The sequence below is a fragment of the Anser anser genome (assembly GCF_964211835.1).
Source record: "Anser anser genome assembly, chromosome: Z".
Classification (NCBI taxonomy): domain Eukaryota; kingdom Metazoa; phylum Chordata; class Aves; order Anseriformes; family Anatidae; genus Anser; species Anser anser.
In genome coordinates this window covers 1889804-1907034 of record NC_139723.1, presented here as the reverse complement: position 1 = coordinate 1907034, position 17231 = coordinate 1889804, and the positions used below count along the sequence as shown (strand labels likewise).

The following is a 17231-nucleotide window of genomic DNA, read 5'->3' as shown; positions in this document are numbered from 1 at the left end:
TGACTTTTCAGGAGAAGCTGACTGCTAAAGATGTAAGGCAGTGATGGGTTGTGTATAATTCCATTTCAGATAATATTACAGAGGAAATCAGGAATAAATTAAATACATATGCTAGATAAATCAATACACTTTTGATTTGACATCTAACTATCAGATTATAACAAAGGCTAGGGTACTCCCTATTGCTTTCTCTTTAAAGTATCATTTGTGTCACAGAAAATGCTTAAGGAAACATTCTACTTTGTGATTTAGAAATGTGGGTATCTTTTGTAGAAAACAGGTGGCAGTTTTGTTTTATTCTATATTAAACAATTTTTGCTGTTCAGCAGCAAATGACAAAAGACATTCAACCAAAGTAGCCCTAAGCCTGCAAAACATGTATGCCAAAGTGCATATACCTGAATGCAACCAAAGCATCCCTTCACAGCACTGAGCCCATGTGTTAATTTATACAAAAACTGACATTGCAAATTACCATTTCAGAAAACTAATGCAACAAAAAAACATTTACCCATTGCAACATCCATTATAAATGGAAGCTCGATGGGTATTGGAGGAAAATATTTTCTAAATATATTACCTAAATTCTCTCTCCTTTACAGCCTATAAAATTCAGATGTTTATTTATGTAAGCCTGAAAGCCTAGTTAACTAAAAAAGAAGCTTTCCAGACTGCATGTAGTTACCTGGAGTTTTATATAATAAAACACACATACACACACAAAAAAAAAAAACACGTTATTTTCTTACATCCAGAAATAACTCAGTTTTCAGCAGAAAAGCGATAATCCAGGAAGAACTGATCCATTCCCAATATATAACTTCCCCAATTAAACCAGTACTATCAGAACACACCTTACCTGAAATATATTTTAACACACCTTACCTGAAATATATTTTCTTGCTGCAAGCAAACAAGTAACTGTACTGAAGCGAGCCACATAATACCAAGATAGTAGCATAAGAAAAATTATTCACCAGTCTGCAGTTGGATGGACATTTGTTATCAGCAATTGTTATCAGCAATTCTAATCGAGATCACTTTGGCTTGATCTAGATTAAATGCTTCCAAAACCTGAAAATTCAAGTCCACACTGAATAATATAGATTTTTCATTCCTGAAAGTTTCAGAATCTCTTAAGAAGATTCTCTACCTCTCCTTGTTCCTTTAAATATATTTTCTTTCATAATTTGTAATAATTTTTATATGTGCTGGTCACAAAAAGGCTTCCTACTTTCAACAGGTAAACCCATAAGCCCAGAAAAAGTTAAACCAAAATCCGGTACAAGCAGCATAACAAAGAGTGGTAAAGATGAGATGGAAATAAAAAATATACTGAGAAGGAAGTCGAGCGCTGAAACATGCAACTTTTAGACCTCATTACTACGGCCTACAAATGTATTAGAGATTGATATTACTTCTGATATGTTTATGCACATTATTTAAATTTTTACCAGACTCCCCCCACAACCTTACAGCTGTGGTTCACACAAGCTCCTTAACTCAGCAGGGACATTACTGCATAATCTCTGATACAAGAACAAGATGAAAAGAAATGATGGCAAATAAATTTTCTACAGGGAACCAAGAGATATACAAATATCCATGGTTGAGAATCTTGGAGACTGAGAACCTGACTCTGACTGAAAACTTCCAGCTGAGGAGTAATTCAAGGTTTCCAGTTTTGAACACGACAAAAATTTGGTCTTCCACACAGAAAGTATCTGTAATACTACTAGGCCTAACATTTTTTTTTACATCATTGTGGTTTTTTTCCTACCTATGGCAAAGCTGAGAGCTGTTCCATGCTACTTTAAGATATTCTCCACTTGTCTTGATTCGTCTAAATACTGTGTAAGTATAGGGGGGAAAAAAAAAAGTAAAATGTGTTCCTGAAATAGAAATGGCAATAGCCAAGTATGTCATAGCTATGGTTTTTTTTGTTGTTGTTGTTGTTGTTTTGTTACTGATGAGCAACAACGCAGAACTCTATGCTGGGAATGATGACTGATACTGCAACATGGCATGTCTGGTCCATGATAGCAGATTGCAGTACTTTCACTAAGGTGAATTTTTTCAAAATTTTAGGCATGGATTTACCGCTCAGACCTTCCAAGAGCTTGATGGAGGCCCCAGTGATGGCATTTGGTGGCCCAGAGAAGTAGCTGGAGGAGACAGAAACAGCACATACCAAGTCAGATACCCAGGTGGCAAGATGAGAAGTTGTAACGAGCTCAGAGGTACTACTACAGGTCTACTGTTTATTAACTCAATCCTACTCAGTACTCACAGTTCCCAGGAGAGAAACCAGCTGTGGGGTGGGATACAGTTTACAAGGAAGAGTAGCAGTGGTGCTTTTTGGTTGGAGAACAGGACGAGGCCCTGTCCTCTAATGGCAAATCCCAACACTGTCCAGTCAATACCTATGGGAAAAAAATCAAGCCTGTCTTTTAGAGACCTGACATAGAATCACAGAATCACAGAATTGTAGAGGTTGGAAGGGACCTCAAGATATCATCGGGTCCAACCCAAATTGCTGTTCACATGCTGTTCGCATTTTAGCTCCACCATTGGCAGATGTAAAAGGAAAAAAAGCAAGAAAGTAATCTGTACAGAAGTCCTCAAAGTTTGTGAAATCCCATCAAATTGGGACTGGACAGTACCAATCCTCTCAAGAACCCACCTGAATCTTGAACTAATTTATCAAATATCATACGGGGAGAAATACTTTTGCAAACAGAAGGAAAGACAAACCCCACCAAAGTCTCACTGATCTCCTAAGTAAAAATAATTCCTCCATGAGCAGCAGTATCCACCATAGTGCACAACTCGTCTGCAGCGTGCATCTTTGCTTAGGAGCTGGTATCACCGAATGCCAGATAAAATGGAGAAGTGCTTTCCCGTCACCATTAGTCAGTGTGTCTCTGGCAAGTGTCAGAGAATGACAAGACAAAGCCCAGACCCAGAATAACCCCTACTGTCATAATTAACTAGCCGAGTGCCAAGGAAAACAAAATTAAACTCAGGCAGCTTTTGAAGAGAAGTCTGTCTGCTGACTGGTGAAGCAGTGTAGCCATTTTCCTCCATTAGCCACAGAAGGTACTTTAATTTTGTCCAATTAGATAACGTGGCCTACTACAGCTTTGTAATCTGGAGGTGGATGACATAATCTGAGTTATTAGCAGCTGAAACCCCTGAATTTCTTAAGGGGACAGTTCAAGAACTGACTCTTCAGAAAGATGTTTCCCCTCTCCATCAGGAAGAGATACAGATCTGACTCATCAATAATTTGTAAACCTAGTCTGATCTTACAATGATGCTGAAGGACTTGCAGAACTTTACAAGTGCTGGAAACTATTCCTAATTGACATAAATAATAAGGAAGCACATATGAACTATTATCTTAAGAAAGTTTTTCTAGAATGGGGAAAACAACAATAACCGTCATTTTTCACAAGACAACAGTTCATATTGTCTTGTGAATACATGCCATAAAAAACCAACAACAACAACCAAGAAAAAACAAAAAATGTGTAATTCTCTTAATGCAAATAATGCCATTATCACAAAAATCACTATGAACAATTTTCCAAAGGTAAATGTGTCTTAGCATCTTTGAGTAAAATAAGAGTATCAGTAGAATAACTGAGAAATTAATCTTCAAGTGCCTATAAAGCCAGCATCATTACAACTGGGAAAAGTAGATGTGGATGGCTAAATCAGAAAATTAAGCAGAAAACAAATGTGCCAGTCACTACCATTGGGATAAGCATTCCCACCAGCTGAGTTGATTCAAGTTTTATATAATTTTCAGCCAAGTACCAACAGGGCAGTTCTGCTGAAGGCAGGTGATGGAAGACCAAAGGTGTGCAAAGAAGGGCAATGAGGCTGGTGAAGGGTCTGGAGAACAAGTCATGAGGAGCAGCTGGAGGCACTGGGGCGTTAAGAAATAACCAAATCATCTACTTGCTAACTACGATTTTTTAAGGACAAGGGATGTCAGGGACTTGGAGAAAGGAAGTGCTATATTCAAGCTGGAGAAGGATCTGGCTTACGGTGGGAACTATGCCTACTCATGCAGCATCAATGTAGGATGTGGTATGTCCAGTTCTGCCTCATCCATCACGGCTGACTAGGAAGTTCTTCAGTCCAAGAGAGCTGACACATGCCCACACAGCAGAGGATGAATTGAGTTTCTTCCACAAACAGACAGCTAGCTAGAAATCCAAAGGATACTCCCAGTAATTAGAGCTGTCTCAATTTAAGTGGACTCCCAGAGGAGATGCTTTCTTTGCACTACTACTGATACACTTCATTTGATCTAGCCACCTGTACATCCCTGCAGTTTCTCCACATGCATTAACACCTTAGAGGAGGATTGTTAGAACAGGATTTAACACTGAAACTCAAGACAATTTGGTAAATTAGTTTGCCCAGAGGAGCTGTGGATGCCCCATCCCTGAAGGTGTTCAAGACCAGGCTGGATGGGGCTTTGGCCAACCTGGTCTGGTGGGTGGCATCCCTTCCTATGGCATGGGGTTGGAGTTGGATGATCTGTAAGGTCCCTTCCAACCTAAGCCATTCTACGATTCTGTGATCATTTTATGAACTGTCTGCCAAAATTTGTTGCAGCATTCCTCTCCCTAATCTCATTCCCTATGCTGTCCCTTCATCCATTTTTGTTTTATAGGGAAATTGAGCAAAAATTGCTTATAAGAAAAATCTAGAATCACAAAGGAGAAAGGTTTGCTCTTAATTTTAGGGATAGTATTAGATTGATACTGCTCTTCATTAATTCTTATATAACAAATATTATGCAAGAATTTCTAGAGCAAGTTTTATATCAGATTATTCATCTGTCACATGCAAAAAGTTACCAACTCTCTATTTTATCCCACGGGTGCATGGAGCTGATTAATGGCCTCAGTCTTCAGTTACCAGAATTTCTCACAACTGTTTACAAAAGCAATCACCTCTAACTGAAAGTTAATTTAAAAACATGTAAATGTAAACAGGACCATGATACATTGATTAGAGAGTAACACTTTGAAACCTATTTCAAGTGCAAAACAAAACCCTAGAAAAAGGTAAAGGCTGTTTTCCATACCCCCTGTTGTTTTTTTCACCAGCTTTTCCAGTTTCGGGAGGTGCCTCAGCACTCTTTTCCCTTCTGCTCAGCAGACTTTGAGAAAAGCCTTTTGTAAACCTTTTGTATGAGGGCGGTCAAACAGTACACCAGGCTGCCCAGAGAGGTTAAGGGCACGCTCAAAACCTGACCGGACACAGTCCTGGTCAGCCTGCTCGAGATGACCCTGCTCTGGACAAGTTTTCAAAAGGGCTACTTCCAAAGGCAAACCTCAACCATTCTGTGTTTCTCTATTGCTTTGAAATACCACAGCAAATAAAGCATATGCTGACCTCATCCACCTTTTCTGAAGCATGTTTGTGGATGGACTCGTATACCAGTGTTGATGCTGACATTAGGAACTACCATCCCCTCTGCCTGTTAGGAGCAGAGCACGTCCAAGATACACATGAGCACCGAACACTTCAAACAAGCGTACACACACGCCATGAATTTATTCTGCACTGCTCATGTTCATTTTAAATTAAACCTTTCCCTCTACCCACTTCAGACTTTTTCTTTAAAGCACGACATTATTTTCAAAGGTACAGCAATATATTATATATCAGCATATAAACATGAAGCTGCTTTATTGATAAGCATACTACATGCCATGGATCCTAAGTAAAAACAGTAATAAATAAAAAGCACCACTGATGTTGGTGTTCTCAGTTACACACAACAAACAAACCCCTAACCACATAACTAAAAAGATAACAGGAAAAAAAAATAAAAAGGACAAAACCTGCCTCTTAATAGACTCCATGATCATGCCACGTTGCTCATTCAACAGACCTACTACAGCTTGAGGATATCCATTTTCTGAGACCATTTATGTACAAAGCACACAGTCCACCTAGCAGACATTGATGGCATTTTTTTTTCCAATAGAGCAATGAAGCCACAGATTTTCAAAGACCAGATTCACTTTCAAACTCACCAGTCACATTGACAATCACTGTAATTCTAGTCTACACAATGCCTTTGAACCAGGAATAAATTGCTTTTAAATTATTTCACAAAACCTTTAAATTTACCTTCCTTTTTCAAAAATCCCAAGAGCATAATCTTTTTCAGAAATTAAAAAATCTGCTTCTTTAAGCCAAGGAAATGAAAAGCATCACGAATTGAATTAGATCTGCCTTTCATCTGTGCAGAATTACTCAGTTCCCAGGACAAGCCAGAAGAATGAATACTCCTGAGCCATTTTGGTTTTGAGAAGATTATGGTAAGATACATGGGCTGTCTGAATACATTTTGGCAACTCATGAACATGTGATGCACACATAAAGTGAACAGGAAAACAAAATCAGCCTCTAAAGGGATGGACAATACACTGCAAAAAACACAGATTACAGTCACACAGTTTTTCCTGTTCAAAATAACCTTACATTCCTAAAATCATCATTTTTTAAGCATTAAAATAATGTCTGCATTACTGCATTTCTTTTTTTTTTTGCCTGTTTTCATTTTTCCTAAAGTCTCATGCAGATACAGTACCAATCTAATTGCTGATAGCTAGCATTTCTGTCGTCCCTAGAGAAACTTGCCATATCAAGCACAAAAATCCTCTCACTTGCCTGAAGAGTGCACAATTACACTGCAAGTTATGTCAAACACTGCACGTGAAGGATAACTCAACAGGGAACAAGAGACAGATGTCACATCCATATCGAAAGAAGAATCTGTGAAGAATTAGACATCTCCCTTTCAAAATGAGAGATGCCTGAAGTCAATGTGTATGCCACATGCATCATTCTCTCAGAAGAAAATAAACATCGGTCATTTTATTTACATATATGCTGTCCACATTTGCACAACAGAAAACCATACTAAAATATCGTGAATTTAATTGTCCATATTATATTAATTGTCCATATTAATAATAATTAATTATATACTTAAATATGCATACACTTTAAGTAACTCGGGTTACTTTACTGAAGTAGTTTTATGCTAAAATTATGTGCCAAAGTTATATTTTAAATTCTGTAAAGTGTAATTATCAGAACACAACATTTGTATTACTATGAATTCATTTCAAAACAAGTAAATTGATAGTGCCGCTGTCATTAAAACAACACTAAGCAGTTACCAAGAGAAACTTCGTTGGTGCTTTTACTCATAGTTCAAGAGATCGCTGTAAGGAAGATAACACTAGTCTAGTAAATACAAATGGCAAAAACATATTAAAAATAAGATTCCAGTTTTACAAAGGTAGATTTAATTGAACATGAACTGCCTAGGTATTTCAATATTTTCAGCTGTCATTAAAGAATGACAGTGTGTGTTACAGCCATAAAATCCATCAAAAAATCCACACACTATGCAGCAGGTATCTGAGAGCAACTTAAAAGGAAGAATGACAGTCTTCAAACTACCTGATCCATCAGTAAATAAATAGATTCTTCTGTTAACATGGAGCATTCAGTGAAAGAACAAAAACTGTGTGATTTCAGTAGCGTTTTCCTCCTATATTCTAAACAGCTGCAAACATTAGTCCACCTGTGACTGATGCTTCTGTCCGTGTGATTTGGTATACTCTTAATGGAATAAACATTTTTCCCCATTTTGCATTACTCACTTTGGACATGCAGATTCCATCAGAAGCATGTATTTAATTATTTTCAACATAGAGTTTTAAATTACCTGCATTTTAAAACAGGATGCATATACACAATGATAAACCAGAACCTGTTATACTTTATAAAGAAACTAAATTCCTACCTTATCAGGTCCAAATGGAGAAGTTCCCACAGCTTTCACCTATTTGAAATAGTATTACAGCAGTGAGTTAAAAACCTCTTGCTTCACAAAGATACTTGCTAAGCGGAGTTAGCCTTGTGAGCTGATAACTGCTCAGTAAAACTGCTCACCTCCAGCTGGTAGCAACAGCTCTGTGCAAATATCACTTGACTACTGCTGTGAACTGCAGCTACTCAGAGTGAAAGTAAGATAAGACTTGATATGTGAATATGTTTCAACACATTCAGAGGAAATGACTCAACTATCTGCACATCTTTAAACACTGGAAAATGTTTCCTCCCCCACCCCCAGCCGCAGAAGGTGGTATAAACGAAAGTTGCTGTCATTTATTCATTAAACACTGGCATGAACCACACACAAAAGTTCAACTTGTGAACACTAGATCCTAGATAATCCCTACGCTGATTCTGGCAATTAATGCCTTGAGTGGAGAAATACAAAACTTAAATGTTTGTTTTACTACATGAACACATATGAATTTTATGAAAATCAAAGAAAATACATACTTTCTACCCTAGTATATTCGCTCTGAAGACACTTCCAAAGGAAGGCTCTACAGAGGGACCTGGATAGGCTGGACCAACGGGCTGAGGCCAAGGGGATGAGGTTCAACAAGGCCAAGTGCCGGGTCCTGCACCTGGGGCACAACAACCCCATGCAGCGCTACAGGCTGGGGGCAGAGTGGCTGGAAAGCTGTGCAGAGGAAAAGGATCTGGGGGTGCTGGTTGATGCTCACCTGAACGTGAGCCGGCAGCGTGCCCAAGTGGTCAAGAAGGCCAACGGCATCCTGGCCTGTATCAGGAATAGTGCAGCCAGCAGGAGCAGGGAGGTGATCGTCCCCCTGTGCTCTGCTCTGGTGAGGCCGCACCTCGAGTGCTGTGTTCAGTTTTGGGCCCCACACTACAGGAAAGACATCGAGGCTCTGGAGCGTGTCCAGAGAAGGGCTGCGAAGCTGGTGAAGGGCCTGGAGCACAAGTCCTGTGAGGAGCGGCTGAGGGAGCTGGGGTTGCTTGGTCTGGAGAAGAGGAGGCTCAGGGGAGACCTCATTGCTCTCCACAGCTACCTGAAAAAACGATGTGGGGAGCTGGCGGTCTGCCTCTTCTCACAAGTAGCTAGTGATAGGACTAGACGGAATGGCCCCGCATCGTGCCACGGGAGGTTTAGGTTGGATATTAAGAATAATTTCTTCACTGAAAGGGTTGTGCAGCATTGAAACGGGCTGCCCAGGGAATTGGTTGAGTCATCACCCCTGGAGGTTTTCAGAAGACATGCAGATGTGGTGCTTAGGGACATGGCTTACTGGTAGACTTGGCAGTGCGAGATTAACGGTTGGGCTTGATGGTCTTAGAGGTCTTTTCCAACGTAAATGATTCTGTGATTCTAACTAATTTAAACAGATTTAAAAACACTATTCAGATAACTGCTATTAATCTCCTACAAAACTTCAAAAATTTTTCTTCTTGGCCACTACAGAAATATCAGAAGCTGACAAAGAAGGAATGAAGATAAAAAGGCTGAGATAAAAATAACGTAGATCTTATTCAATAGAATTTCAACATATCTTCAGTTTAAGTCAGTTAAGTGCAAATATTCCACAACTGGATACACATCATTATTTGTATGATGTTAGAGTCTGTCCAGTCATATCTACCCTTAGTATGGCACTTAATTTATTTTTTTAATCTCCACTCATTGAAGAAAATCTTGCTTTAATTTAGCTTGAATCTTGAATATGCAAAGAGAAATGGCTCTCTTTAAAATCCTTATATGTCTTCAACATTTTGTAGTCAGCTCTATAGATTTAACATCCTTCTACATCAGATTGCTTTTGATCTAAGTGATCTCAGTTTTATAGGCTTTGGATCTCCTCCATTAAGCATAATATTCCACAGCAGCCGATGAATGAGCGCAACCTGGAAATGTGGATTCTCTCTTCCTAGACTTCTCCATTTCACAGAGAAGCCCCTTGATGCCTGGGACACGCTCACACACTGGTGCAGTTTACCCTGTACTATGTCAGTCTAGACTTAAATTTAGTGGTGTGCCTGTGAACTACGAGTTTCAAACTCTATGGATAGCCAGAAAGTATGTATCATCCTGCAGCCAAACATAAAAATCAGTGTTCTCATGAAGCGTCGGTGTGATAGGAACATTGAAATAACTGATCTAATATATATCATTATTGGTTCTAATGAAAAAAAAACATTAAAAATACCAGTTTGTTCCTCAATAGCACCTTGCTACAAAGGAGAAAAAAAGTACGGTGGAATTAGTTATTTCATGTCAACCACATACTAACCAACTTGGGTACTAGACTAGGTCAGAACATTCCACCATTTTCATAATTTTAACTTAGTTTAATGGTGGAATTAAATATTTCTCTTGGCATAAAAAAGTCATTCCTAAAGAAAAGAAGAGTAAACACCAGAATCACTCACCCAAGGAACAAGACTGTGACTACACGTTCTGATAGACCTGGATCAGATGCAATATACCAAAATAACAGAAAACATAGGAAATGCATGCAAAAGAAACCCCAAAAAGTCATCATCCCTATGGCATAAAAAAACATCATATATGTTACACATGACATATGACATGTTCACAAAGATGACACTGCTGGAGTCTTCCATGTGAAGAGCTGAAGACAACCTAGATTTTGGCAGACTCCTGAAGCAACTTAGGAGAACAAGTTAATAAGGAGTAAAGTATCCCCTTTCTCTACTGGAAGAGAAATTTTCCCTAAAACAGCAAAGTTTTATTTTGAATTGATAGAGAGTGATGTTTTTGTTGTTAAAATAAGGATTTGTGTAGCTTCCATGGCTTCAGATACATGCATATGCCCTTGCTCATGTGATTTAATTCCTCTATGCCTTGCTTTTGATTACTGGAAGCAGAGTAATAATTCTCCCTTACTTTACAGATGATGTTGAGCACTCAGACACTACCATGAGAGGGTCAACAAAAGGAACAATAGCATCTGTTATCTCCCTGGCTGCTGCTCCAGAGAACAATGAATTCATTTGCAAGTAGCACATATGCTTTTATTCTCATTTAGCAGCAATTTCCAAAGAATCTCACTTATTTATGTAGAAGAAAAGCAAGCAATGGAGGATAAAAGTCTACAGAAAGCAAGAAGAAATTTCAATCTGTACATTTGTTAAAGCCATGTCCTTTATCACTGCCTCCTGCCTTCAAAGCAAGAAACTCCACCTGCTACAAAAAATAAATACTAAACAAGTTCTTAGTATGGTCAAAATGCACCTGGAAAGACCTGTGTGCAGAAGCGGCTTGAAAGCTGGTTAAGGAGACATTCCAGATGATGTCAAAAAAAAGCACTTTGCTACTCAAGACCACAAGGGAGGTTGCTGATGGAGACTCACCCCAGTGAGCCCCTTAAAGTTGTGGATAAAACAGGGAGAAGGAGTTGACGAGGTTTCCCATCAGGTGCACTCTTGCACCGGGGATCTAGACCCAGGTATCCCCTTCTTGACTGATGCCTCCTGAACTCTCCCCACGAACCACATGGTCGCTCCTGACAGCCGCTCTCCCACCTGCTCATGACAAGGGCTTCCCCCAGAGCCACTGATAACCAGCAGAGGTGAAAAGGAAAAGAGTATGGACTTAGAAATACTGTGCTTAGTGCTCAAGTGACAGCTTGGAAGAAAAGCTATTATGCTGAAGCCCCCACTCTACAGTGGTGTGCATCTCCCATTATGGTGGGAGAAAAACTTTGGGTATTTTTTCTATTTTTTTTTGTTGTTGTTTTCAGAATGTACCTCTCTCCTTAGTTTCTAAAGGCACATGATGATGTATTGTTAGGCTAACAAACATTTTGAAAATATGTTTTTTGAAACCCTACAACGGAGGATGAGAAATCAGTTATTTGAAAGGCAAAACAGGTCTCATAGCTGTCTGCTATGAGAAATCAGAGATCAGACAATAGACCCGTGACACTGAGTAAAGTGTTTTTTAAAATGTGAGTTTTCTACTGAAGCTCGTATGTCAATAAACACAGACTTTCTAGAGAACATCTATAAATTACGGTTAGATGACTTTGCTTTTGAAACAACCTGAAAAGTTTCTTCAGTGTCAATGTGACATATTGAGGAATAACGAACTGACTAACTACACTCTGATCTATTCATCTGAATAAAACGTGATAGAGTACATTGACCTGAAACAGTGGAACAACATAATTCAGTGAACAGACAATTGTGGTGTTATTTTTCTTCAGAGAACTTCAAAGCTTCTTGAGTAATGTCACCTTTTTGAGAGCATGCTGTACCATTCAAAAGGAAAACACTATCCATAATAGTTTTGCAATCTTTCTTCCTGATTTAGCATTTTAAATTAATACAGAATTAATGAGATATTATACCAATACTAACAACAGCTAAGGGGAAAATCATTTTCAGCTCAGGAAAAGACAGTAATAGTAAGAGTGTAACAACATCTGATTAGAAAGATGCACGCATATCATATTCTATGTTGATATGCCTAGCAATGTACTTCTTTCAACTCAAGAAGAAATTAGTTTACAGTGTACTAGTATTTTCTTTAATTTCACTGAATGCCAATACTGTCACTACTGATAAATGTTTAACTTCCTATAGGTTAATTTAGCACCACACGAACACTGTGGAGGTCCTGGTGTGCCATGGAACAGTTTTTCAGGTTTCAGTATGGAAAACGCTGCTGAGGCCAGGACTTCTTCCTTTATTCACTGTTTGCAGGCTTTACATTTGTAATTGAGGAACAGAACAGTAACCATAACCTTCAATGATAATGGTCAACTAATGGTAACAAAACTATGATGCAATTAGTAGGAATGATTTATTTCTGTACGACTACTAATACAAATTACCCCGTAACGTGACGAATGCCTCTGAGTGTTTCCTCTGCCTAGTGACAGCATTCTTCATCTACATTTCTTACTACTTGTATCTGCCCACATGAAGTATTTCTGCAGATGGAATCAAATACACTTTCCTCAGATACTGAATTTCCTGCCAAAACGTGAAAAAATACCATAAATAACAACCGATTTTACTGATTATTTATGCCTCTAACCTTATTCCTGTAGACCACTAAGCAGGCAGTCAGCTGGAAAGAAAACTGAAACCAGTTACTCCTTGTACATGCGGAAGTCCTGGAAATTATTTGAGTCGTCCTGCTCCCTGCAAGCACGCTTCTCCAAAACTAACCAAGAGAGTGCATCTCCCAGAACATAACGACAGGGCTTCTCATGCCTGCCTCTGTATTATACAAAATCAAAAAAAAAAAACAAAAACAGGTTGGTGGAGGCAAAGAACCCCTTGATACAAACCGGAAAAAAAAATTCAAACACAGCAACCAGAACTGTCCTTCCAAGAACTTCACAGCAAACCCTGGTAGAGGGGACTTCTCTACAGATAGAGAGCAGCAAGTCTGCCAGATCATCAGCAGATTGCCCAGGAAAGATCCTATCTACCAAACAGACCTCTCCAAGCAAGTTATAAGAAGTAAGTTATGGGTATTCAACCCATGACTTGCACTGTTACACTACTAGCAAACAGGGAGTAAAAATGCTTCTCCTAGTACACTGTCCACGAAGGAATAGCCTGAGGCATGGCGATCAAAGAGGCTGTTAAATCAGTATTTTAAAGTAGAAAACACAGGCATTATTTAGAACAATGAGAGTTGTGGAAAGGTATCCTAGTTTTGGCTGTGACAGAGTCGACTTTCCTTCTGGTGGCTGGTACGGTGCAGTGTTTTGGATTTAGGATGAGAACAATGCTGATAATACACCAATGTTTAGATGTTTAGCTGTTGCAGAGCAGTGCTTGCACTAAGCCAAGGACTTTCCAGCTTCTCACACCGCTCTGCCAGCAAGGGGTTGGGGGGGGACAGAGCCAGGACAGCTGCCCCCAGCTGCCAGAGGGATGTCCCATACCATGGGGCATCAAGCGGGACAATTACATGGGGGGGCTGGCCAGGGGGCTGCTGCTGCTCGGGGTCTGGCTGGACATCAGTCAGATAGGAGTTGCACTGTGCATCACTTGCTTTGTACATTCTTTATATCATTATTATTATTGTTTTCCCTTCCTTTTCTGTCCTATTAAACTGCCTTTATCTTGACCCATGGGTTTTCACATTTTTCCCCAGCTCTCTCCTACATCCTGCTGGGGGAGGTGAGGAATGGGTGAGCGAACGGCTGTGTGGTGCTGAGCTACCTGCTGGGTTAAACGACAAAAACGGGATGGAAAACCTGCTGCAAATCAGCGCTGACCCGTGCCTGCATGCTAGGCAGAGAGCATGGCTTCACTGAACAGCTGCAGAAAACTCACTCACTTGTAAAGAGGCAGCAGCCCACACAGCAGTGAAGCTGACAGTAAATCTTTACAGATTAGAAAGATTTATTTTTTTTTTAGGTATTTTTTAGACAGCATACTATATGGTGACATAAAGATTATGTTATATATAACAAAATATACAGAGGGTAAGAGCGAGGACAGGTAGCCTAGGAGGGATACAGACATTGTCCAAGCAGCCAGGGATCGGGTTAGGAAAGCTAAATGCCTATGGAAGGTAAGGAGGTGATGGTGACAGATAATAAGGCTTCACTGAGGGCAGATCACGCCTGACAAATCTGGTGGCCAATACGTTGTGAAAAGATACATGTCTGTTTCCAAGGAGCTCCTCCAAAAGTAACTGTTCTTACAAAATTTTGGAGGTCCATGTTACTCAGTTAGATATTGAAACAACAGCATATAGATATTGAAGCTAAGACATTTCACTTCCCACCACTTCAAAAAAACAAAAACAACAACAAAAAACAACAACAACAACAAAAACCTAAAAACTAAACTAATTTTCATGTGTTCCAAGTTCTAAATGACAACATCAAAATAAACCTGATAGTCTGCTACGATGAGATGAGTGGCTTACTGGATAAGGGGAGGGCAGCAGATGCTGTTTATCTTCAAATTAACAAGGCTTTCAACACCATCTCCCATAATATCCTCACACACAAGCTGACAAAGCACAGACTTCGCAAGCAGACAGAAAGGTAGGCTGAGCCTGCGTTAGGCTGCTGCACTCAGAGCAGTGCGACCAGCGACACAAAATCCAGCTGGGGGCCAGCAGTGTACCCCAGGAGGTGATGCTGGGGCCAGTGTGCTTCACCAGTTTGTCCTTCTTAAGTTAAGTGCAGGGCACAGCTAACACACAGCATACAAACTCAGATTAAGTCCTTACTCATTCCATATTGAAAAGTACATTACTTGAAATTTTATTATTTTTTTTAATCACCTGCAAAATACATCTTCCAGCTCAGCTGAGTAAAAGCACAGCTGAAGATACACAACAAAAAGTTATTGAAATGCAGGATGGGAAATCCTGGTAAAGAATAAACCCTGAAAACAGGCACTTATTTAGAATTTATTGGTATAGTTACATTTCCCCAAATAAGAAATCATCCTTCTAGTAGAAGTTATAGGTCTATAAACAGTCTAGGAGAGTATTGAATCTCCATTTTAAAAGTTTTAATTTTGAAATGCATCAACACTTTATAACCCAGCTTGAACTTTCAGTATCTGATGAACAAAGATGGTGTTCACATCAGTTCAGAAAACAAAGGGATGCAAAAATGCTGAAAACCTACAAGCATACTTGCAATTCTGTTAATTTTCTCTTTCTAATAATCAAAGTAACCATTAAAGATGACTTAGCAAAAAAATAATAAATAAATAAATCTAAAAGGTCAGTAATTGAACTTAATTTGAAAAAAAAACAGTAAGGATTGTGAAATAAGCAGTTTTTCAGGTATATATCCAAGGGAGCTACCATCTTACTAATTTATGGTGGAAATTAAGATAAAGCTCTGTGAAAAACAGCAGCACCTCAGTTTAGACTTGTAATCCTGGTGCAGTGTAATTGCTGAAGACAATAAACCGGTAAAAGGAGACTCTCTTGAGATACAAGAGAGGTTTGCACCTCCTTATTTTAAGCACTGAAAATGTACAGTCTGTTCAAGTATAACTTTAAAGGTACATCATGCAGTTTCTTTGATTGTGTAGGTCCTTGTTTTCTAGTTTTTAATTCTAATTTAAAAAAAAAAAGTTGAAGCATAACAAATATTGCTGCTGAGGATAAAGTTAAGATGTGCACTGAACATGCGTTATGACAGATGTTCAGTTATGCCAAAATCCCAAATTCAGTGAAAGAAGGCGGCCCACGGAGTGGCATGACAGAGGTCACTTCTGCTACAAAAGCACCGCACTGAAAGAAAGAAGCTCTACACTGCACTAAAACGGGTTAAGACATGCTAAAGCAACTAAAAGTAGTTTTTCTGAGAAGCTTTATAGACTCATGTAGGTCATCTTGTGCAGCACCATGCTGGTTAATCACATTGCTTATAAATTTAAGACTAGTATGTTTCCCAAACTGATTGAACAAATGCCTCAACAACAAGTACCTCACTAAGGTAAGATGCACCTTTGTAACCCTTGACTTTATAAATGCTTACTTTGCCCTTTACTATAAAGCAGTCTTCGTCAATACATCAAAGACACGATTACCTTGAAAGTGCTACAGCTAACCTTCAGGACTTTCCTTTTGCAATAACCACAGTAAAGAGGATGAAAGCTGTCACACGGACACTACACAGGAAGGACATAAAAGGTGTTAAAAGAAGTAATACAAAATTCATAAAGATACTTCCTCCGTATCAATTTGGCACCGTATTTTAACTTTTGTATTAAAGTATCTCCCTCCAAAAGCGTTAACTTCAACCAAGGGAGGACATTATAAATAACACTGTACTGTATGCAGGCAAGTATGAAGACAGCGGACACTTTTCCTCTGGATGTGGATCAAAGGAAGGACTGGCATTCTCTCTTTTTTCAAAGAGCTGAGACACCCACTTTGAAAAGCAGTGCTGGGCTCTCCAGTCCAAGGGCACCTCTCTAAAATACAGATATTCAGTGTGAGAGGGTGCCGATTTAAGAATTTTTGAGAAATCCCTCGACAAGAAAATACCAGTAATGAGATGTTAGTATTAACCAGTAGTGTAGTACTACATGCCTCACCGTGGCCACTGGTGTTATACAGGAAGCCTAAATGCACAACTCATGACTGAGCTTTCTGGTAGCAGGCCAAGCACTTCTGGAATTTGCTTTATCAGAAACCTTTAAGTGCTTCAGAGGCTCTTGAAATCTGACTGTGTGTATTGTCTATTTACTGTTCTGATGCTCCAGCATCAGAAAGCTTAATTTTTTGTCCATTATCACCTTTCAGTGAACTTCTACATAATTCCTTCTGGACAATATGAAAAATGTTAAATGCCAAAATATAAACC

The 17231-nt window shown here is 39.2% G+C and overlaps 1 protein-coding gene across 13 annotated transcripts in view; it reads right to left on the bottom strand.

Moving 5' to 3' along the window:
- Window positions 1–17231, bottom strand: part of MCTP1 (multiple C2 and transmembrane domain containing 1) — a 277914-nt gene that overhangs the window by 190970 nt on the left and 69713 nt on the right. For 7 of the 13 annotated variants that reach the window (XM_083816846.1, XM_083816838.1, XM_083816843.1 and 4 more), the window contains exon 2: window positions 7853–7891. The exons of 5 other annotated variants lie outside the window; for them this stretch is intronic. In XM_083816846.1, coding sequence (XP_083672972.1) covers window positions 7853–7891 — 39 coding nt within the window. Of the gene's footprint in view, window positions 1–2290; window positions 2415–7852; window positions 7892–17231 lie in introns of those variants that run through there. One more of the 13 variants, XM_083816839.1, reaches the window with a different exon arrangement.